This window comes from Puma concolor, chromosome B1, assembly GCF_028749965.1.
Source record: "Puma concolor isolate L17-30 chromosome B1, mPumCon1.1.hap2, whole genome shotgun sequence".
NCBI classification, from domain to species: domain Eukaryota; kingdom Metazoa; phylum Chordata; class Mammalia; order Carnivora; family Felidae; genus Puma; species Puma concolor.
In genome coordinates, this window is record NC_141670.1 from 145810009 (window position 1) to 145827524 (window position 17516).

Below are 17516 nucleotides of genomic sequence, written 5' to 3' on the forward strand. Positions count from 1 at the left end.
ATTGTGTCTCTCTTTCTCTCTGCCCCTCCCCAGCTTGTGCTCTTTCAAGATAAATAAATAAACTTAAAAAAATGTTTTAAAAAATACCGTTATGCTACTTACTAGATGCTACTATGTAAGTTACATGATCTCTGGGCTTCTATTTTCTCATCTTCAGAAAAGAGAAAAATACCACCTACCCCACAGGCTGCTATTAGGCTCAAATAAGACAAAAATGATACAAACTGATGAAACAATAATAGAAACAACTACTAATTTCTACTACCCAGCAAGGAAACCAGCTTATTGTCACAAGAGTAAAGGCATAATGTTTTGATATTTTCTGCTTCCAAACAAGCGGTTCAAATGTCACAAAGGGAAGGCTATGCACTTTAACAAGTTAGTTTGTTATTGTTAAGTATAGTTAACTTTGTCATGTACCATTTTAAGCCTACTTTAGATAAGGATAATCCCCTCCTCATTTAAAAAAGTTAAGGATCTCAGGAAAAGTAGCAAAATTATAAAATAAAACTTGCTTACTTTAATTATGAGGAAAAGAAATATTAATGTTAAAAGTAAATGGAACTTGAAGCAGACTACAAGAAAAAGACAGTATCAGTGAATTCTGTGAATTAACATAAAAAATGTCACTAACCAGACATTATTGTGCCTGCATTATTTTAAAGGGACAATATCAACATATAAGTATTCTCTAAACTGAAATACCTTCCAGTTCTTGTTGAATACATGCAAAATTAATACGTATACATATGTATGTATACATACTCAAATATTTTTATTTTTAAATAAACTGCCTCAAAAATTTTCTCCAAGAAATACCCAAAAAGTAATTTGAATAGACTGTCCTGCCAGAGAAAAAGCTATAATGTTGTTAAAAGGTGCACTAGAATATTTTGTGTTCTGGACAATAAATAGGTTTAATAACCATAGAAAAAATAAATAGCTATATAAGATTATCAAATATTTCCCTTTAATTAAGGATTCTTATATAGTGAAACAAATCTCAATGTTTTTTACCAGCCAGAAGAAACATCACTTGACAGTGTCCTTTTCATATTACCAGAAATTATGCCTAAAAGCATCATGCATATGTAAATGCAATCTTTTACCTTCAACATCATCTGAAAAGGTAGACAAAAATAAATAAAAAGTGGGTGGTGAAGAAAACAGTTTCTATGTAGCAGTATCCACAATAAAATAAATAAGAGCTTAAAAATGTCAAATGAGCAATATAATCCCTTGGAAAGAGAGACTCATTCACTTTATTAGATATCTGAGATAGCCTAAAAGAGATATAGCATATGCTATATATTGAGGATTATGAGACAGATTTATCAATTAAGGATTCTAAACTATCCCCAAAATAAAGAACTCTAAAATGGAGTTCGTTATGTTAGCTAAGAATCACCTTTTGATGAAGCAGTAGAAAGTATCAATAATAAAGCTAAAGGGCATATTTCCCAATCCAGATTTTTAATTGGCCCTTTCAGGATAAGTTAATTTCCAGAACAAAGTTTAAGTTCCTATTTTAATCTTCCCTAGAAAAAGTGATTCTACTACTGTTTCTCTGAAGAACTGTTTATGTTGTTTTATTCAAAGAATCATTTTTGGATGCTGAATTAAAAATGAGCCCAAACACACATAGACAAACAAAAACTGACTCTAAACATGATTATATTATAAATTTATAAGAAAGAAAAACTACCTAACTAAAAATATTGCTGTACATGATTTTTTAAAACAGAAAAATTATCTGCTGTAAACTACAAAAAGAGCTAAATTTCTAATCTGAAACTAAGAGAACAACAAAAAAAGAAAATGTCTTTTATCATAATGTGTTCTAACAAGTGTATTGTACCTAATTTTCTCATCTGAGAAATAAATAGGAAAATAAGTATCTTTTTCTTCAAAGTGTGTTCTTATGTGTATTGTATTTAAGTGTTGTCCTGTGACTGACAGCCTCTTATTCCATGGGTACCAAATCATGTTTTCTAAAGATTTTTTCACCCCTGACAAATTAACAAAGTGAAGTTTTAAGCTAGATATCACAGAGGAATAAAAATTTAAGAAAAAGAGCATTTAATTCCAAGAAATTGTGACCATTCAACACAACCCAATCTCAAATGTTTCTAGTACTGGTATTCTGTGAAGTTAATATCTATATATATTTCCACTCTGTTATTATCATAATAAAATATGTACAAACTTATAATTATCTACATTTCTTTATCATTTGTCTACAGAATTTCAAGAGATCCTATAATTTTAATCTAAATTAGACTTCTAAAATGCACCAATATGTCCACCCTTCTGGCTGTCTAGAATAATGAAACACCGACTATCCTCCTGCAACAGGTAATCTGATGTGAAGAATGCATTCTTCAACAGCACAGTCACATATTACTCAGTACACATTTTTTACAATACACAGAACAAAATGTATATGGACTTCTCTTTAAGTATTTTGCATACTGACAACAAAATGAAGTAAAATGACAGACTACCTTATTTTAAGTATGCAAGTAATTTGAAACAAAAGAAAAAGGAAAGATGTACCAAAAAAGTGTGTGAGTTTTGAAATGATTCGTATCATTTCACACCAGACAGACAATATAAAGGAAATTCTAAATTCAGTAAGATGTTGCTCCTTATAAATTAACAAAAGTCCCATGTTAAAAGGAAAAACTCTGTAATTTCATATTGTTCACCAGATAATAACATATAAATGAAATAGCTTTTTTCAATAGCCAAAAATGATGTTTAATCCAGAAACTGCTAATATTCATACTACTTAACTAAAACAAATACAAAAGGAGGGCAAAATTTATAAAAAAGAAGAATCCAATTTCATCTCCAAATAACATACAAAGTAATCATTTTAAAGACACTTTTCTGGGACTAAGCTTATGTCTTTCCTTTATTAATTAAAAAAGAAAACAAACCCTTATAAATAAATTTATAAATTCACCTTCAAAACCAGAAAAATTGGCACAACTCCAGGATATATAGCATATGTTATTTTATGTAGAGAAAACACAATAAAAGAAACTTACCTACTTCTTCTTCTTCATCATTAGATATTATATTATACAGTGTGTCCAAAGCATAACCTATTATTTCAGAATCCGAACTGGAAAAAAGAAATTATTACACTTATACACTGCTAAAGTGTAAACTGTTAATGATCATTTTTAGACAGTTATTTAGCAAGACTGTGTAAAACATTAATCTAAAACTACCCTAAGAGGGGTGCCTGGGTGGCTCAGTTGGTTAAGCATCCTACTCTTGGTTTCAGCTCAGGTCATGATCTGACAATCATGAGGCTGAGCCCTGTGTCAGCCCTGGATGGTGTGGACTGCTTGGGGTTCTCTCTCTCTCCCTCTCTCTCTGTCCCTACCGCCATCATACTCGCTCTCTCTCAAAATAAATAAATAACAAAAAAGTAAAATTAAAAAAGCTACCCTAAGAAAATATCAGAGTGCAAGCGTAAAGAATGTATAAAGGTTTATTTGTAATAGTGGAAGACAGAAGCAACCTAAATGTATAATAATAAAAAATAGACACATACAGCAGCAATGAAAGTATTTTTAAAGCAAAAAAAGTATTTTTATTTTTTTTTAATTTTTTTTAACATTTATTTATTTTTGAGACAGAGAGAGACAGAGCATGAACGGGGGAGGGTCAGAGAGAGAGGGAGACACAGAATCTGAAACAGGCTCCAGGTTCTGAGCTGTCAGCACAGAGCCCGATGCGGGGCTCGAACTCACGGACCACGAGATCATGACCTGAGCCGAAGTCAGACGCTCAACCGACTGAGCCACCCAGGTGCCCCAAAAAAAGTATTTTTAAAGAATGTTTAATGACATGGCAATTAAAACACCCTTGATAGGGGTGCCTGTGTGGTTCAGTCGGTTAAGCGTCTGACTCTTGATTTCTGCTCAGGTCATGATCTCACAGTGGGTGAATTTGAGCCCCACCTTGGGCTCCATGGTGACAGCTTAGAGCCAGCTTGGAATTCACACTCCTCTCTCTGGCCTTCCCCAACTTGCATGCATGCATACTAGAAAAATTAATACAAACCAGGTAATTTTATGGGTATGTGTTTATGTTTACATATATATATGTTTCATGATATATATATTTAATAGTGTGATCCTTAGTTGTACTACTAGAGTTTGTTTCACTGCTCTATACTTTATTACCTAAAAACAAGCACACACAAAAAAACAAAAGTCTTATGGTAAACATAATACTATTTATAAAATCAGGGAGTATAAGATTACAGTTGTTGATAGACAAATTTTGAAAACATGATGGACGATGATGGCATTTAGTGTGGAAAGCAAGAGTGAAATATAGGTCACAAAGATTCAATAAATATGAAGAAGTAATTACGAATGATAAATGAAAGCTAAGATGAGGGACAAAGGGGATCACAACCAGAGGATGTAAATTTCAAATGAAGTTTTAAAAATTATTATTTATAAAAAAATTATTATTCACCATTTTGCTTTTGAGAAATCTTGAGGAGCATCTTTTAAGAAAGTATTAAGGAACTGAGAACAGAAAGAAATTTCCTCAAGATAATAAAAGAGAATCTATGAAACTCCCAGATCATCATATGTAATGGTATAAAACTGAATGCTTTCAACCTAAGATCAGGAACAAGATCATGATGTTCCCTCTAGCCACCTCTATCCAACACTGAAATGGAAGTTCTAGCTAGAGCAATTGAGCAAGAAAAGGAAATGAAAGGTATACAGATTTGGAAAGGAAGATCACATGATCTTGTATACAATCTTAAGGAATCCACTAAAAAGTATCAGAACTATGAATGGATAAAGAAGATGCAGTATATACACACACAATGAATTTTACTCGGCAATCAAAAAGAATGAAATCTTGACCATTTGCAACAACGTGGATGCAACTACAGTGTATAATACTAAGCCAAATAAGTCAACCAGAGAAAGATAAGTGTCATATGACTTCACTCATTTGTGGATTTTAAGATACAAAACAGATGAACACAGGGAAAGGTAAGCAAAAATAATATAAAAACAGGGAGGCAGACAAACCATGAGATTCTTAAATACAGAGAACAAACTGAGTGAGGGTTGCTGGAGGGGACTTGGGTGGGAGGATGGACTAAATGGGTAAGGAGCATTAAGGAGGACACTTGCTGGGATGAGCACTGGGTGTTATACGTAGGGGATGAATCACTAAATTCTATTCCTGAAATCATTATTACACTATATGTTAACTAACTTGGATGTAAATTTAAAAAAAAAGTATCAGAACTAATAAATTCAGCAAAATTGAAGAATACAAGCTCAATATAAAAAAATCAATTTATAGAAATGGCATTTCTATATACCAGCAATGAACAATGAGTAAACATAATTAGAAATTAAGAAAACAATTCAGTTTAAGTAACAAAAAGAAGATTAAAATACTTTGGAATAAATTTTACTAAAATTGTACAAGAATTGTACACTGGAAACTATAACACATTATTGAAATAAATTACCCAAGACTCAAATACTTGAAAAGACATTCTGTGTTCATGGATAGAAAAGGAATATTATTAAGATGGTAATATATGCCAACTTGATTTATAGATTCACACAATCACTATAAAAATGCTAACTGCCATCTTTGCAGAAATGGACAAGCTGATCATAAAATCTGTATGGGAATGTACAGGATCCAGAATATATCTAAACCTATCTTCAAAAAGAAGAGCAAAGTGGAAAAACTCATATTTCCTGATTTTAATACATATCACAAAATGGCAGTAAATAAGACTGTGGTGCTGGCATAAAAGATAGACTATAGATCAACAGAATAAAGAGTCTAGAAATAAAGCCTAACATTCATTTTAACTGATTTTTGGCAAGAATGAAAAGAGCATTCAATGGGAAAAGAACAATTTCTTCAACAATTTGTGCTAAGACAGCTAAGTATTCACATGCAAAAGAATGAAGCTGGACCCCTACTTCATACGATACACAAAAATCAGCTCAAAAGGGATCAAAGACCTAAATGTAAGAGCTAAAGTTATAAAACCCTTAGAAGAATCATAGGTATAAATCCTTAAAACTTTGGATTAGGCAATGGTTACTTAGATATGACACCAAAAGCATAAGCAAGGAAAGACAAAACAGATAAATTGGATTTTGTCAAAATTAAAAACGTCTGTGCTTCAAAGGACACTATCAAGAAAGTAAAGGGGTACCTGGGTGGCTCAGTCAGTTAAGTGTCTGACTTCAGCTCAGGTCATGATCTCACAGTTTGTGGGTTCGAGGCCCACGTTGGGCTCTGGGCTGACAGCTCAGAGCCTGGAGCCTGCTTCAGATTGTGTCTCCCTCTCTCTCTGCCCCTCCCCTTCTCGTACTCTATCTCTGTCACTCTCTCTCTCAAAAATAAACATTAAAAAATAAAAATAAATAAAAAAAAAAAAGAGTAAAAAGACAACCCAAAGAATGTGAGAAAGTATATCCAAATCAAGTATCTGATAAGGGACTTATAACCAGAATATATATACAATCCAACAATAAAAAGACAAGTAACCCAATTAAAAATAGGCAAAGATTTGAATACACATTTCTCCAAAAAAAAGCATTTAAATGGTCAATAAGCACATGAAAAGATGTTCAAAATAATTAGTCATTAAGGAAATGCAAATCAAAACCAAAATGAGATACCAAGTTGCACTCACAAGAATGGCTGTTAAGAAGGGAAAAAAAAAAAGGATAACAACAAATTTGTTGGTGAGGAACAACTAAACCTTCATGTACTGCTGGTGGAAATATAGAAGAGTTTGGCAATTCCTCAGAGTTAACCACATGCCCTGACATTTGCATGCTTATGTATAAAACACACGTTCACACAAAATCTAGCAAATAAAAATTCACAGCAGTATTATTCATAACAGCTAATAAATGAAAATAGCCCAAACATCCATCAACTGACAAACTGGGTGAACAAAATGAGATATATCTCATGGACTAGTATGCAGCTGTAAAAAGGGAATAAAATACTAATATATGTTACAACATGAATGATCCTTGAAATACGCTAAGTGAAAGAAGTCAGACACGAAAGTAACATATTGTATGATTCCATTTATATGAAATGTCCCAAACAGTCAAATCTATAGACACAGAAAGTAGATTAGTGGCCAGGCACTGGGGAGAGGAGGGTATGGGGAATGATGGCTAATGGATACAGGATTTCTTCTGATGTGATGAAAATGTTCTGGATTTTGAGGTGCCTGGATGGCTGAGTCAGTGGAACGTGCAATTCTTATCTCGGGTTGTGAGTTCGAGCTTCATGTTGGGTGTAGTGATTACTTAAAAGTAAAATCTTTACCAAAAAAAAAAAGAAAATGTTATGGATTTAGAGAGTGGTGATGGTCACACAACTCTGTGAATATACTAAACCCACTGAAATGTATACTTCAAAAAGGTGAACTTTATGGTAAAAAAATTGTATCTCAATTTTTAAAATTACTATCTAGGCATCATGGTTTGGAAACAGTGAGAAATTAGAAAACTTTCAGGATCTGAGTGTAGGACTTTGGAGAATGAGCAGTCTCTCCTCAATATGGTTGTTAAGAGAAGCAGAACCACAGACAGATGCAGAGTTTCAAGCCACATCAAGAAAGGGAACAGAGCTCTCTGTGATGCAGCCAAGGATGAAGAGGATTCAGGGGAAGAATTTTCAGAGTGTTAGTTGGAAAGGCAGGAGAAGAAGCATAAAATAGTAATGAAGAGGGATGCATGGCTGCTTCAGTCCATAGAGCATGCATGACTCATTTGATCTCAAGGGTTGCGAGTTCAAGCCCCAAGTTGGGTGTAGAGTTTACTTAAAAAAACAAATGAACAAACCCCACAAAAAACAACAGTAATGAAGATGAGATGTGGAAAGAGATGCCCTTTTCTTTCCATGAAGTTAAAAAAAATAACCCAAGGGGCGCCTGGGTGGCTCAGTCAGTTGAGCATCCAACTTCCACTCAGGTCATGATCTCGCAGCTTGTGAGTTCGAGCCCCATGTCGGGCTCTGTGCTGATGGCTCGGAGCCTGGGGCCTGCTTTGGATTCTGTGTCTCCCCTTCTCTCTGGCCCTTCCATGTTCATGCTCTGTCTCTCTCTGTTTCTCAATAATAAATAAAATGTTTAAAAAAAAATAAAATAACCCAAAACACTTTGGAAACAGAAGGCAATTGACAGGTATCAGAGGCAAATGGAAAGGGAATTTATTTTGACACAGAAAGGGAGTGAAACACAAGAAGGCTCATAGAAATTTAGCTTTGTTTCTGTCTAAAAGGCAGAATAAAACAAGTAATCTCTAACATGATACAATTATGAGTTCATACATTCACAGGCTAATGGTACACCCTTCTTCTAAGCATGGTGCCTGGCACATAGTAAATGTGCAGTAAATGTTTTAAAAACTCAACTTCTTAACCTTTATATCAAGAATTTCTAATATCTACACATTTATTTTCTGCTGTGTGCTTAAAATGACAATAAAAGCCACTTTACATAAGAGGTAACATTCTATTTTCCATACTGAGATGTTAGTCATTCATTACTAACTTTGTAAGATCAATGAGAAAATGTGCACATGGAATAAAGACACGTGGAATAATATAAAAGAAAAATTACAGATTGTATGTATGTGTAGTCATCACACTAAAGTTTTTTTGATCTAGGCTCCATTTTCTCTAACTTGGAATATTATTTAAAGCAGGTAACTAACTTTAGATTACTTTATTTATAGTTTTCCACTAACGCTATAACAAGTTACCACAAACTTAAGCAATACAAATATATCACCTTACTGTTCAGAAGTCTGAAATGGGTCTCAATGGGCCAAAATCAAGGTCTCAGCAGGGCTGCCTTCCCTTCTATAGGCTGTAAGGGAAAATCTGTTTCCATGCCTTTTGCAGTTCTAGAGGCCCAGTTCCTCTACCTTTGAAGCCAGCAACCACACATCAAGATCTTATCCTATCACCTCATTCTGACCTTCTCTTTTGCGTTCCTGTTCCACTTTTAAGAAACGTTGGGATTACACTGGGCCCACCAGGATAACCTAGGATAATCTCCCCATCTCAAAGTCCTTAATTTAATCACATCTGCAAAGTCCCTTCGGCCGTGTAAGGTAACATCCAGAGGTGGTGGTAATTAGGATGTGAACATCCTTAGGGGGTCTATTATTCTGTCTACTATAGTTACTCACTGTGCTGTTAATAAAACAGTCCAGGAACACCTGGGTGGTTCAGTCGGTTAAGTGTCCGACTCTTAATTCCAGCTCAGGTCTTGATCTCAGGGTGGTGAGTTCAAGCCCCACACTGGGTTCCACACTGGACGTGGAGCCTACTTAAGAACAAACAAACAAAAAAACAGTCCTGGGGTGCCTGGGTAGCTCGGCTGGTTAAGCATCCGACTCTTGGTTTCAGCTCAGGTCACGATCTCACAGTTTTGTGAGTTAATGCTCCACATTGGGCTTTGTGCTGGCAACATGGAGCTTGCTTGGGATTCTCTCTTTCCCCTCTTTCTGCCCCTATCCCGCTTGTGCTGTCTCTGTCTCTCTCAGAATAAAACTTAAAACAAACAAAAAAACAAAGGCCAGATAGTCCTGACATATCCAGTGTATTTATTCAAATGCATTAGAATTAGTTGGCTTTGAAAAGATAGCCAATGTGGGTTGTACCAACTGACAGGAGGAAAGAATCTAACTGGTATGAATAAGCAGCTAGGCATTGCTAAAATATAACTGAAATAAGAGGCTATGAGGTTAGACAGGCAATACCAAAACCTTCAAAAAGTTTATATGCTTTGCTTGTTTAAGAACTTAGATTAGGGGCGCCTGGGTGGCTCAGTTAAGTGTCCGACTTCGACTCAGGTCATGATCCCACGGTTCATGATTTTGAATTCTGTCAGTGCAGAGCTCGTTTCGGATCCTCTGTCCTCCCTCTCTCTGCACCTACCCAACTCATGCTTGCACTTGTGCGTGCTCTCTCTCTCTCTCTCTCTCTCTCAAAAATAAATAAATATTAAAAAAAAGAAAGAACTTAGACTTCACACTGCACTGAGCTGGTGAAATGCATGAAGTGAAAAAAGATTTATATATCAGATAGGTAATTCTTATAATGCACAGACTGAATGGAGGGACAAAAAGATCAGAGGCAAAGAATACAGTCTGGAGGTAGTAGTTGTTTAAAACTATGTCCAAAAATTCCTTGGTACAGATCCCTTCAAAAGATGGAACCTAATCTTCCTCCTCTTAAGTGTATGCTGTATTTATTAACTTGCTTCTAACAAACAGAGAGCGGTAGAATTGATGGTATGCAACTTCTGAGACTAGGTCCCAAAAGGCATTTTAGCTTTCTCTTCGCTTTCTCTCTAAAAGTGCTTGTTCTGGGAGAAGCCAGTTACCATATCATAAAAATGCTCAAGCAGTCCTATAGAGAGAGCAACATGGTGAGGTAGTGAAGCCTCCTGCCATCAGCAAAGTAAGTGAGCCATTTTGGAATCACATCTTCCCAATCAAGCCTTCAGATGACTACCATCCTGGCTGACATCTTGGCTGCAACCTCATGAGAGACCCTGAGCCAGAACCACTTAACTAAGACACTTCTGAATTTCTCATCCACAGAAAGTGTGAGATAATAAATATTTATTATTTTGAGCCACTAAGTTTTGAGGTAATTTGTTATACAGCAAAAGTAATAATAATAATAAAGATAATTAATACAAGGGTGCCTGGGTGGCTTAGTCAGTTGAGCATCCGGACTCTTGATTTTGGCTCAGGTCATGACCTCCCAGTTTGTGAGACTGAGCCCCACGTCAGGCTCTGTGCTCACAGTGCGGAGCCTACTTGAGATTCTCTTTCTCCCAATCTCTCTGCCCCTCCCTTGCCCACACTCTGTCTCTCAAAATAAATAAACATTAAAAACAAAAATACACACACACACACACACACACACACACACACACACACACACAGGCTCTGAAAATTGATTCGTTGATTGATACTGAGCTAGAACTAAAAATCAACAAAGGAAATAGAAAGAAATGTATGGATTTTGGTCTGCAGGAGCATAATGGGTTAAGGAGAGGGATGAGTTCAGCATGAATCCTACAGTTTCTTGCTTGAATGGAACAGTATTACCACCTAGGTTGACCTGGCTCAAAGGCAGTTGAAGGAGATGGTGGAAGGCCACAATTAGGAGCAGATAAATTAACTCTTGAACATTCTGAACTTGAGATATTGATGAGAGATCTTGATATGGTAGAAATGTACATTAAGCAGTTAAAGGTTGTAACATATATTTAACTAGATATAAGATTTTTGAAAGCTATTCATGCATAGTTGTTAATTAAAACCAAAGATGCAAATAAAATCTCTTAAAGAGAAATTGGAAGTGATAAAAATAGGCTAGTGATCTTTCTCTTACGACATGCTCAGATTTAACACTTCACTCTATTAGTCGAGTTTCTTTCTGCATAAAGACAAGTCTAGATAAGTGATATACCATAATATGTATTTTATGTTATAGAACAGTATATTACAGTATATCTAATTGAATATCAAAACATCCAACTGACCAATTCAAACCACAAATCTTCAGCTTTTAATGAGAAGTCATGTCATTCCATTTTCACATAATGGAAAGATATCAACCCCTGAGATTCTATCTGTCTTAATGGTTAGCACAGTGGTTTGCACCTAGTATCCAATTAGTATTTATTGAAACAACTGAAAATAAAAACATAATAACCTTAATAAGTTAATCATTTCATTTCTAAAATAGTGACTCTAAAACAAATGAATTAAAATTGCAAGAAAATTAGGGAGAAAAATCATTGAAAACAGACTTACCGATCTGTTTGTAAAACATGGATAAGATGTTCCATAGCTTGTATACCTACTTCCAAGCGGTATTTCTGCACAAAAGAAAAATGTTGTTAAAGTAACTAATATCCAATTTAATAAAATTAGTAGGTGATAAAGCATTACAAACCTTAGATAATGATTTGAGAGCACGAACAGCATTTCTTCGGTCATCCAGCAAAGTAGATGAAGCAACTCTGTCACAAAGCTTTTGAATCTGTCATTAAAAAATGAAATAGCATAAACAGAACTTAAAAAAGCAAAAAAGAAACATGAAGTTCCCCCCTAAATTTATACCATCTACTTTCGAAAACAAAAATCAACAAATGGGATGTCACGGGAATTAGGTGCTTTTATAATCTCATTACAGACAAACATTTCTCACAGAGACTTGAAAAACAGAAGTGGTGAAAGAAAAGTTAAATGAAATAAGTCATATAAGTTGACGAATTAAGAGAAATCATTAGTATAATCAGAATTTTGTAAACATGCAGCTTACAACTGTTTGAGCCAAGAGGAAAGCAGGGTTATGGTAGAAGACGGGAACTTATTTAAAAATTTTTTTGAAATAATAATTGTTTATAACTTCACCCTAATATTTCCACTAAGTATTTGAAGAAGAAAAGATGGAATTATATACCAAAAATATTAAGTTTTTGGGTGCCTGGCTGGCTCAGTCAGAAGAGAATGCAACTGTTCATCTCAGGGTCAGGAGTTTGAGCCCCACATTGGGTGTAGAGATTACTTAAATAAATAAATAAAAACTTAAAATTTTAAGTTTTAACTGTGCCTCAAAATCTATAGAGATGAAATGTTTCTATTATAAAAATTTTTAATAAATTTGCAGGTATTAAAGTTCAAGTTGCATTTTAAAATAAACCTTCCAGGGGTAGCCAGGGTGGTTCAGCTGGTTAAGCATCCAACTCTTGATTTCGGCTTGGGTCATGATCTTACGGTTCTTGATATCACTAAGACTGCAGAGCCTGCTTGGGATTCTCTCTCTCCCTCTCTCTCTGCCCCTCCCCTGCTTGTGCACTCTTCTCAAAATAAATAAACTAAACTAAACTAAAATAAAACAAAACCTTTGGGTATTTAATTTACAATGGGAAAAAAATTGGAGACAGCTGTCCCTCAAGAGAAGAAAAACTAGGGGCGCCTGGGTGGCTCAGTCAGTTGAGCATCTGACTTCCACTCATGTCATGATCTCGCAGTTCATGAGTTCGAGCCCCGTGTCGGGCTCTGTGCTGACAGCTCAGAGAGCCTGCAGCCTGCTTCAGATTCTGTGTCTCCCTCTCTCTCTGCCCCTTCCCTTGCTCATGTTCTGTCTCTCTCTGTCTCAAAAATAAATATAACATTAAAAAAAATTTTTTTTAAAAGAAGAAAATAAATTATACATTCTTTGGTAGAATATTATGCAGCTACTCAAAACAATTAACTGTACTGATATGAAAATACAATGATTTAATAAACAGTGGGGAAAAAAGAAAAGCAAGTTGTAAAACTACATGTAAATTATGAGCCCACTGAAGCAAAAGTACTAAACTGTGCATGTAAAATTGCATTAAAAAAAATTGGAGGGGCGCCTGGGTGGCTCAGTCGGTTAAGCGGCCGACTTCGGCTCAGGTCACGATCTCACACTCCGTGAGTTCCAGCCCCGCGTCGGGCTCTGTGCTGACCGCTCAGAGCCTGGAGCCTGTTTCAGATTCTGTGTCTCCCTCTCTCTGACCCTCCCCCATTCATGCTCTGTCTCTCTCTGTCTCAAAAATAAATAAACGTTAAAAAAAAAAAATTAAAAAAAAAATTGGAAACTTAAAACTATAAAACTTCTAGAAGAGAGCATAAGAGAAAATCCTAGTAGCCTTTAATAAGGCAAAAACTTCTCATACATACTAAGAGCACAATCCATAAAGAAAACCTAAATAAACTGGACCTCATCACTTCTGTTCTTCAAAAGACACTCTCAAGAGAATGAAAAAAATAAACCACCAACTGGATGAAAATATTTGAAAATATCTGACAACGAATAGTTCTTAAAACCATGATACTTGCCTCCTGTTAAGTTGTAACAGTTACTATTTTAATGACTGTTACTAAGATTCTATAAATATTATGGCATATCACTCACACTTTTGTATCCTATGTATCTGAATTAGTGGTGTTTAAATACATACACTGTTTTCCAAATTATGTTCTGCAGACTTCTAGTGTCCCAGAAGATATTAATAGATTTCTTATGATCGCAGAACCAGCAGGAAACACAAGGTTATATAAAATTAAATAGGTTTCTGCACTGCAGGATTTCTAAAAGTCTTTACTATGCTGATTTGCATTTCTTCATACTGCAGACAGAGTATGATAACCAAGCATAGCCTTACTCTTTGATTTTATTCATTCTAACTACTCACATTTAAAAATTATTTCTACCTTAAACTATATTTACCTTTGTAATAATTACATTGACTTTCCAAAACATAAATAATACAACTTTCTCTTCATTAAATAAATACAACTTTCTCTTTATTAAATAACTGATTGACTTTTTCTACCACAATTTGTTTTTTACCATTAGAAAAACTACATAACTATCTCTTGAAAACATGAAGCTTGCTACTTTCAGCTTAAAGAATTTCTTAGTCCAAAAATAGTTTTCCTAAGTATGACTATAATTTCCTTTACTTGGGTCTTGTACATCTTTTGTTAATTTTTTCTAGGTCATTTATAACTGATACTAGGAATTGAAATCATTTATAGGCATTTTCTGCTTTTTACGAGCCCTAGACCTTAGCACCAGTCCTAGACCTCGGATTCCCAACTCTCATGGAGTACTGAGTTCTAGTACCATGCAGGGCTTGAACTCGAGCTTCAGCCTCAGAATCCTCTATAGTTAGTATATAGAAAGCCCTGTGTCAAAATATGACCTTCTGTGTCTAGAAACTCTTCAATTATTTGTTGAATGTGAACACTTGAAGGCTACTTGATACTGAAGGAGAAACTCAGCTTTAGGAATTTTGGAGATGATCATAATCCTAGAGTTTGGGGGTTTGCTTTGTTTTTATTTTCCGTCTTTTATTTTGTGCTCTAAATATGCTAATATTTGAGTGTTGTCAATTTGTTTTTACAAAGCTTTGAGATATACACAAAGATAATCTCAGTTGTTATGAAGATAAATACAACCTAAAATAGCAATGAGGTTATTTTTACCTATCAGACTCACTAAGATTAAAATTAAAATAATAGTACCAAATATTCTATGATATCATTTCTATAAAATAAAAAAACAAGTAACATTAATCTGTGTTAGCAGAAGTCAGGATAGTGGTTACTCATGGAGAGCGACAGTGACCGGGAATACAAAGGGGACTTTTTGGGTCTTGATAATGTTCTGTTCCTTGATCTGGGTGCTGGTTACATAGGTGTGTTCAGGTTGTGAGGTTTACATATTTGACATGCATACTTTTCTACATACTTTAATACATTTAATAAAATGATTTTTAATTATTTTTAAAATATTTTATTTTTAAGCAATCTCCACACCCAACATGGGGTTCGAACTCACAACCCTGAGATCAAGAGTTGCACACTCTACCAAGTTCGCCAAGCACCCCAATAAATTTTTTAAAATAGAAATATCTATGGAGGTTCCTCAGAAAATTAAAAATAGACCTACCCTATGACCCAGCAATAGCACTGCTAGGAATTTATCCAAGGGATACAGGAGTACTGATGCATAGGGGCACTTGCACCCCAATGTTTATAGCAGCACTTTCAACAATAGCCAAATTATGGAAAGAGCCTAAATGTCCATCAACTGATGAATGGATAAAGAAATTGTGGTTTATATACACAATGGAATACTACGTGGCAATGAGAAAAAATGAAATATGGCCTTTTGTAGCAACGTGGATGGAACTGGAGAGTGTGATGCTAAGTGAAATAAGCCATACAGAGAAAGACAGATACCATATGGTTTCACTCTTATGTGGATCCTGAGAAACTTAACAGAAACCCATGGGGGAGGGGAAGGAAAAAAAAAAAAAAAAAAGAGGTTAGAGTGGGAGAGAGCCAAAGCATAAGAGATTGTTAAAAACTGAGAACAAACTGAGGGTTGATGGGGGGTGGGAGGGAGGGGAGGGTGGGTGATGGGTATTGAGGAGGGCACCTTTTGGGATGAGCACTGGGTGTTGTATGGAAACCAATTTGACAATAAATTTCATACATTAAAAAAAAAAATAGAAATATCTAGGATAGGCAAAGATATATTAATTAACTTGCTTATATTCTACCAAAGGGAAACTAACCTAAAAAAGTGGCAATTTGGCAAAAACAATTACAACCTAAAATATTCATACCCTTTTTTTAGCCAGGCATTCCTACTTCTAGGAATTTACTCTTTAAAAACACCCCCACAGTTACATAACGTTTTATACTAGGATGTTTTTTGTAGCAATACTTTTAATAGCTAAAAAGGAAATCCAGTTCCCGCCACATAAGAATATAATAAGAAGTCTGCAACTGGCACTCCAGAACTCAGACTTCCAGCCTTCACAACTTTGAGCAATAAATTTCTGTTAATTGGAAAAAAAAAAAAAAAAAAAAAGGTGGAGGGGAATCTAAAGGTTCATCTATCAATCAGAGAGTAATTAACATATGGTACACACAAACTATGCAGTTGATCAAATGAATGAATCAGAGCCATTTTTTTTAATAGAAAAAAAAGTGGACAAAAATTATAAGCAGTATGTTTGGCATTAGTTCATTTTGGTTTAATATGATACTATTAATAAACAATGTGAATATGTATAGAAAATATTAAGACGATGTACCATATTGCCATTTGGTAGGTTGCTGGAAATGTTCATTTTTTACATTATTTCTCGTGTTTGAATTTTGATAAAATAGGAATTACCTTTATAAACAAAAAAGAGCAATAATGGAGTAAAGCAAAATGGTTTATGTTTTATTGGAATTTCTAGGATATTTTCATGACTGACTGAACACATCTTTTCAAATGCTATCTTCACTCTGATCAAAATAATATGAAATCAGAGGTGCCTGAGTGGCTCAGTTGGTAAAGCATCTGCCTCTTGATTTCAGCTCAGGTCATGATCTTGTGGTCATGAGATCAAGCCCCTGCACTGGGCTCAGCGCTGACTGTGGAGCCTGCTTGGGATTCTCTCTCTCTCCCTGCCCCTCCCCTGCTCATGCCCTCTCTAATAGACTTAAAAAATAAATAGTATGAAATAAGCTCTTAATTGATAAAAAAATAAACTACCATAATAAAAATATCCTCAATTGGCCCCCTGTTGCTTATAAAGTCCAAATTTTTTTTAACTAGAATGCAGTCATTGCTCAGTTAATATACACACACTGAGGACACATGTATTTGTTCTTGTACTAACCAAAATAAGATATGGTCTCTAACCACACGGAACTTGCACAGGAAGACAGTCACATAAATATAGAATAATAACAAGTTAAAGGTATATAAGTAAGTGCTGAGTAAAGCTGGGGCACAAAACAAAACAGTCAATTCTATGTGAAAGTGAAACTGCTACAGACTGAATGTTTATGTCCTCCCCCCACCCCTCCCTGGGCCTCCACCCCCAATGCAAA

At 35.0% G+C, this 17516-nt stretch overlaps 1 protein-coding gene across 2 annotated transcripts in view; it reads right to left on the minus strand.

The window, feature by feature from the left end:
* The window catches only part of USO1 (USO1 vesicle transport factor), a 95703-nt gene that overhangs the window by 57548 nt on the left and 20639 nt on the right, over window positions 1-17516 (minus strand). For both annotated transcript variants that reach the window (XM_025921514.2, XM_086704833.1), the window contains exons 2-4: window positions 12034-12120; window positions 11892-11956; window positions 3054-3130 (exon numbers count right to left, since the gene is read on the minus strand). In XM_025921514.2, coding sequence (XP_025777299.1) covers window positions 3054-3130; window positions 11892-11956; window positions 12034-12120 — 229 coding nt within the window. The remainder of the gene's footprint in view (window positions 1-3053; window positions 3131-11891; window positions 11957-12033; window positions 12121-17516) is intronic.